General features: G+C 38.8%; 1 protein-coding gene across 2 annotated transcripts in view; it reads left to right on the forward strand.

Moving 5' to 3' along the window:
• Positions 1–5,374, forward strand: part of LOC103460192 (integral membrane protein 2B) — a 23,198-nt gene extending 17,824 nt beyond the window's left edge. The window contains exons 2-7 of one of the 2 annotated variants that reach the window (XM_008402262.2): positions 822–992; positions 2,008–2,076; positions 2,237–2,374; positions 2,469–2,579; positions 3,468–3,618; positions 4,549–5,374. In XM_008402262.2, the coding sequence (XP_008400484.1) occupies positions 822–992; positions 2,008–2,076; positions 2,237–2,374; positions 2,469–2,579; positions 3,468–3,618; positions 4,549–4,637 (729 nt within the window). In that variant the 3' untranslated portion in view covers positions 4,638–5,374. The remainder of the gene's footprint in view (positions 1–821; positions 993–2,007; positions 2,077–2,236; positions 2,375–2,468; positions 2,580–3,467; positions 3,619–4,548) is intronic. The other variant, XM_008402263.2, reaches the window with a different exon arrangement.
• The last annotated feature ends 1,339 nt before the right edge of the window (positions 5,375–6,713 follow it).

The following is a 6,713-nucleotide window of genomic DNA, read 5'->3' on the forward strand; positions in this document are numbered from 1 at the left end:
AAATGACACTTCATGACATCATAGACTCCTTCATGTTCCTAACAGATGTTATGTCATGTTTATAACACTGTCAAATAAAGTGTCACCGACTGACTTGGTCAAACAAGTAAAAAATGAATAAATTCAGCAAACCTTATTTCAGATGGTTCAAAAATATCAATTAGGAATTATATTTATAAAGTAAAATTAGGCTTACCATAATAAGAAATGTAGCTGGACAATAAATTGTCCCAGTAGTTTTTGCGACAGATGGTAATTTTGTTGTTTTGAGACCAGATCAATACACTTTAAATTTCAATGAATTTAGCACTGGAACTGGAAGACATTTTAAATATCCAAAATAAACAGCATGACAGAAACAACAAATAATAAAAAAAGAATTATAAAGGGTCAACAAAATTGTCTTTAGTTGAGACCAAAACACCAGACTGATGACTTTTGTCATCCAGTTTTTGGTAGGAAGAGAAAACCAATAAATTATGCAAATGGAAATTATTGAGTTTCTTATTTTGTTATGTGGTTAATTTATTTATTGCTTATTGCAACAGGCCTATATAAAATTAATAATAAACACACGACTTCGCTTAGAGCACAACACATGGAATTAGACTGAGGACGATAAACTGAAGGGTTCATGTTAAAGAACCCTTCAGCTGTCTATTTAAATAACAGCTGAATACCTGATAACAATCAGGTATTGTTTCAGGTGAAACAATACCTGATAACACAAGTCATTGTGTTATTAATGAAGAAGCCAGCAACAGGCCCGATGTGCTGCAATCGACCAATCCCTGATAATCTCTCTTCTGTGTCTCCTGCAGGATGCCGAGGCTGCTCTGCTGGTCCGTCGCCAGTCTCGAACCTGGTGCTGGTGCATGTGTCTGGGTCTGGCCCTCATGCTGTCTGGGGTGGTGGTGGCAGGAGCCTATCTGTACCACTACTACATCCTGGAGGTGAACACAAGTCACTATAGCACTGCGGAAGTATCTCATGTGAGGAAACAAAAATATGCGAGATACTGTGTCCTTTCTTCACTCCACACGGGTTTCCATAGAGTTTAGGTGTGAAGACAGGTCTGGTGACACAACCATCTATCCAACCATTGTCTATATACCTGGTTATCCTTGCTGGGTTCTGGCATCTATTTCCAGCGGTCATTGGGCGAGAGGCAGGGCGACACAGACACACAAACACACCCTAAGGGCGATTTAGAGAGAACAATTAGCAGTCATGTTTTTGGTCTATGGGAGGAAGCTCGAGTGCCCAAAGAGAAYGCCACGCAGGCACAGGGTCGACATGCCAACTCCATGAAGAAAGAATCCAGGTCGGGATTCCAACCCAGGACTTTCTTGCTAAACACCAGCGTATGGATAAGTGGGCATACAGTAGGACTGAGCAATGAAATGACAACAATACCTGTTGGGATAGACACACGATCAACATTGATAGAAAATAGTCAATAGTTTCACTGAACTCGAATCCAGAGCCGCACAACATTCTGGGGGATGTAGGCAAAGGAAAGTTTTAGCTACTCAACCTTGCACWGCTAGCTAGGAAAGGTGGGTGTCATCAACTAACTCACTCTTCTGTTACCTAGCAACGACCTGCTAGGTTCATTGTCGGCACTTTGAATCACGCATTGGCCTCGCTCACTGTTGCCGGGTCGTTTATGGAATGACAGCCAGGTCATTCCATAAACGACAACGCACAATCAACATGATGTTTACACGTCCAATAAATGTCCAAATGTTATACGCCATTAGTGTGTAAACAATGCATTAAGTATGTTGACGGCACGCCAGCAAAGCTTAAAATATGTGTTGTTCTGTTTCAAAAGCGCAACTAGAACTAGAGACATTTTCATCCTGATATGAACGCTAGACGGATGGACATGTCTGCAGCGACTGCACAGAGAGCACACTTAGTGTGTACAGACGCATCCTCTGATTATGTGTCAAAAATCTCAATATGTTTCTATAAATGTTTTCTTTTTCTCCCTTATCAAAGCCCGAAGATGAGGTCTACTTCTGTGGTGTGAATTACCACGAGGAGGACTACATGGTCGCTGATGAGGAGGTTTGTGAAAACTGCATTTTTTCTATATTGGCTTATTCACATGTCCTATAGGTATTTAGTTTCTTTTTTTTCTTTCTTTAGAAATAACTTTATTTCTATAGCCTTCAATAGCCTTATTTCAAAGCGACTGTGTTGATTCCTGTACCGGTGTGGTCCACAGATGCCAAACAAGAACTTTCAGCGATTGCTGGAAGAGAAGATCAGGGTGCTGGAGCGGGAGCAGGTGGAGTTCATCAACGTGCCCGTGCCAGACTTCGAAGACGGAGACCCTGCCGATATTGTCCACGACTTCCAGAGGGTGAGGAAGCTCACAACTCGGAGAGAACAGAACGTTTGATGGAGAAATGCTGAACGTGCCGTTTTTTTGTTTGTTTTTTGTTTCCCTCTCCCAGAGGCTGACCGCTTACCTGGATCTGAACCTGAACAAATGCTACGTCATCCCACTCAACACCTCCATCGTCATGCCTCCCAGAGATCTTTTGGATCTGCTCATCAAAGTCAAGGTAGCACAAGGTTTTCCTGCCAGCCGTCTATGACGTAAATCTGGGCTAATTTCCTCTCAGCGAACTCGACATGTGGTTGTTGTTAGTTGTTCTGAATGAAAAATTATCTAATTCTTTGTGACATCGTAGCGTTTTCGAAACGCCCTAACGTGTTGGAACAGATATTCACACAGCATTTTTTCTCCCCTTAATGTTACATAAGGCCTGAGACAGCATGTGCAAGTCCAAAGGAATGGATACGTCACATTATTCTTACAACACTCAAGCAAAGTAATGGAAATATATAATGTTCTCCATGCACAGCAAATTTAAAGGAAATGTGGTCTACGACAGCCTGCTACGGCCATTATAGATAGAAGAAGAAAAAAGGAGGATAATTTTCTGCCAAAAACCTCAGACATTTTCTAGAAATGTTTTAAATTTTTTTTTTTTAGTAAAATTTGAATCTTTTCAAACTAAACACAAATTTTAATTTAAATTAAAAAAAACACACATTTTGAGACTAATCTCAGAAATTTTTGAGTTTGAAAAATAATTTTTAAAAAGAAATCAAGAAAGTTTCCAAGTTTGAAAAGACTAAATTTTGCTTGAAAAACCTTCAAATTTTTTAGATTAATCTMAAAATTCCCTTGTTGAAAATGTATGTTTCAAAGGTTGAAAAACTTAAACTTCTGATACTCAGAAATGTGCAAATTTTTTTTCTAGAACTTTTCTGAAGTTTTTTTTGCCCCTGCTCCCATGCCCCTCCTGTTTTTCCTATCCGCAACGGCTCTGATGTGGCAGTTGGCATCCTTTAGTTTGCTACTACAGAATAAAACAGAAGAAGKAAGAAATATTCTGAAACAAAAAGATTTCTCTGTGACAGAGATGTTTTTCCCCCTCTGCCAGGCTGGCTCCTACCTGCCCCAGTCGTACCTGATCCACGAGGAGATGATGGTGACGGAGCGCCTTGAGAACGTCGACCAGCTTGGGTACTTCATCTACAACCTCTGCCACGACAAAGAAACCTTCAAGCTGCAGCGCAGAGACACAATTCTGGGTGTGTAGCTTTTCCACATAACACAACAACACACACATACCAACAAAATACTRAACCATTTACCAGGTAAATGAATGAAATATGAATTCCACATCTTGAATGTTTTCAAACTTTTAGGATTTTGTGCCACGCGTAGCTGTTAAGTGGGAGGAAATGATAGTTTTCAACACGTTTTTGTTGTGGGGAAAAAAAAAATCAGCACTGTGAACATCGCCATCCTCGAGTGTCCAGTCGAGAGATCTGGGTCACGGCACCAGATTGTTGTGGACAAAAAAATTAATTGCCAAGCATTTCTAGATGAAAATYACTTAAAACATTAATAAAATCTGAATGTATTACCCCCTAATAACATTTCCCACCGCATTTTACAACATAAAAACAGAAAACATTTGTATTCAGCTGTTTTTAATTAACTTTTTTTTTTTGTTCTTGTCTTCTTCTCAAAATAGTTCAATCTCTTACAGATTGGACAAACGGTATCTATGAACAACTATTTTTTTTTCAAATCTTGCTGCCGTTTTTCAATTGGATTTATGTCTGGCCTTTGACTAGGCCATTGTAGCAAGAGACTGTACTTTGAGCAGAACTGTTCCTGGTGTGTGTTTTTTCTTTTTTTCCACACTTATTAAATAAGTACGTGACTTCTGAAGGCAGTTGTGGCATTTTTATTAAAGGGTATCRGGAAAAAGGGTTGAATACAAACGGAGGTCACTGTTGTTTCTGTCTACAAAGTTTTTCCTTCCACTTAACATTACTTGTGCTGGTCAAAAATCCAAAGAAAACACATTAAAATTTGTGTTTGAAAAATTATTAGATGTGGAGAAAATTGAAGGCCTTGGAATAYGTTTCCAAGGCGACCGCGTTAACTTAGTGGARGACCCAAAGTGCYGTTTACCYGACATAACAAAGAACCTTTGTGCCGTCTCACAGGTATGCAGAAGCGCGAAGCTCTCAACTGCCACAAGATTCGTCACTTCGAGAACAAGTTTGTGGTGGAGACTTTGATCTGCGAGCCTTGAGACGCCTCGACCGCAACTCTTAAAGTTGCAGGGCCGGCCGAGATTGTGTTTCTTCATCGTCACCTATCTGTTTTTCTGTTCTGCAATAAAGAGTTTTGAGCAAGAGAGAGGAGTGAAATGTGAAGCTGTGTGGTAAATATCTACTGAATGTTAACTAAAGTAAAAGCTTATTATTTTCTGTTTCTTTTTCTGCTTGGGAATCATCTAGGAAGCTATAATGCTTAGCCGAATATTCACGTATAAATTATTTTAATCAAAACRTCTGCGGAAAATAGCAACAGTTTGCTTCTATAGATATGGGTGCATCTGTTATTTGCAGTTCTTTCAGYTTAAATATGAAAACCTTGGGCGACAGGGCATCCTTTGTACAACTGATTCTGGTTTTCGAAASTCGAAAATCMGAATCAATTCTAGGGAGACTTTTTATTAATGTTTGTGGTAGTTAATAACATGCTGCACCAATTGTCTGGAATACATTCTTAATGGGAGATTACAGAACCATACTTTTTTTTTTTTACTCTGAAAACGACAGGCAAAAAGTGGAAAGGGAAATCCAGAGGAGTAAGGGCTAGCAGGAAGCACACTTATGTTAAAGTCTTTTTCAAATGTTTTTTTTTTCTAAAAGTCTCAGTTTTGATAACTTTTTTTTTTGTTTTTCTTGTACTAATTTGTGTATATAAGCTCTTCAATGAAATAAACAGACCAACTCAATAAACCAAAAAATGGATTAAAAAACCCCCAGCAGTCTGCATTGCTTTAATTTATTGTGATTGATCTAATGGTGGTTTAACTATATTTCTTCTCACACACACRGCATCATGCTAAATGTTGTATGGGTGCTGTCAGGGTAYGGTCACAGGATCAGCTGTCACTGCTCGTGTCATTTGATCGCAGTGAAAATTCATTTGTGATTAAAGTCTCAMCCAMARCCCCTAACACAGGAGGATCATGGGAAAAGAACCAGGAGTTAAGATGGACGGGTCACCTTGAAATTACAGAGGAGGTTTTCACATCACAGTTTGGGGGCGTCGCCACATTGAAGCATTACATTTACTCCCACCACTATATTAGAAACTAGTTTTATTTTTATATTTATTTTTGATACTTTAATGTTATATTTACTCTTTTTTTTATATTGTAAATGTCATACCAAGCCACTCGTCATTTCCTTGCAGTCTAAAATAAGGTAAGCATATTTAGCTAGTTTTGTCAGAGTAATGGATAAAAGAACCACATACAGTTTCTGTCTTCTTACATTCAAAGTTGCATAGTTTTTTTTAATTATTATTATTATTGCTCCGTTGGACGTTAAAAATAACACAGTCTCGGAGGATTAATTTTAAAGAACTTTTTACAGGTGCAGTACCTGACCTTGTGGAGGTCATGCACTCCWGAGAGCTCCAACGGGTGTTTYATTCTGACTTGAACGTGACAACAGCAAAATGAGCTGGGAATGAATCTTCAAATCTCTACTCTTGTAGCTGTGTCTTTGCACATCGGCTTTAAAGAGTAGGGAGATGAGAGACTCAGATTTCTGTCACTTCTGTGACGGCGTACCACGTATCTGGATCGCATCAGTTTCCTTTCGAAAAAGAGGGAAAAAATAGTTCTTAGTCGCCAAATTGTGACGTTTAAAGAGACATTATTTTCTAACCACTAAAATGTATATTTTTTTGATTATTAAAAGTAACATTTTAAGATTTTTAACAAATCTTGAAATTCACTGTTGTGAAGAGAATCATGAGTTTTCTACTCATAGTGTGAAAACAACTACATCTCCCAGTGTTCTCTGCGGCACCTTCTCTAGCCTGCCTTACTGTATTTTACGGACATAACTGTGACGTCTCGCGACTTTTCAACTTGTTGCAGTTTTTTTCCCCTCTCAGCTATGTTACCTGTACTGCATCTGTGAAGTTCCATAYCCGTAAGTAAACTTATTTATTTAAAAGCATTAAAAAGGAAAGCTCTTCTTCCGGGCGAGGAAAGTGTAGTCAGCTTGCTAACTGTGTTGCCGTATCCATGGCAACGGACATGTTGAACTGAATAGGGAACTCAACTCAAACTTTTAGTGTAATA

This window comes from Poecilia reticulata, unplaced genomic scaffold, assembly GCF_000633615.1.
Source record: "Poecilia reticulata strain Guanapo unplaced genomic scaffold, Guppy_female_1.0+MT scaffold_207, whole genome shotgun sequence".
Classification (NCBI taxonomy): Eukaryota; Metazoa; Chordata; class Actinopteri; order Cyprinodontiformes; family Poeciliidae; genus Poecilia; species Poecilia reticulata.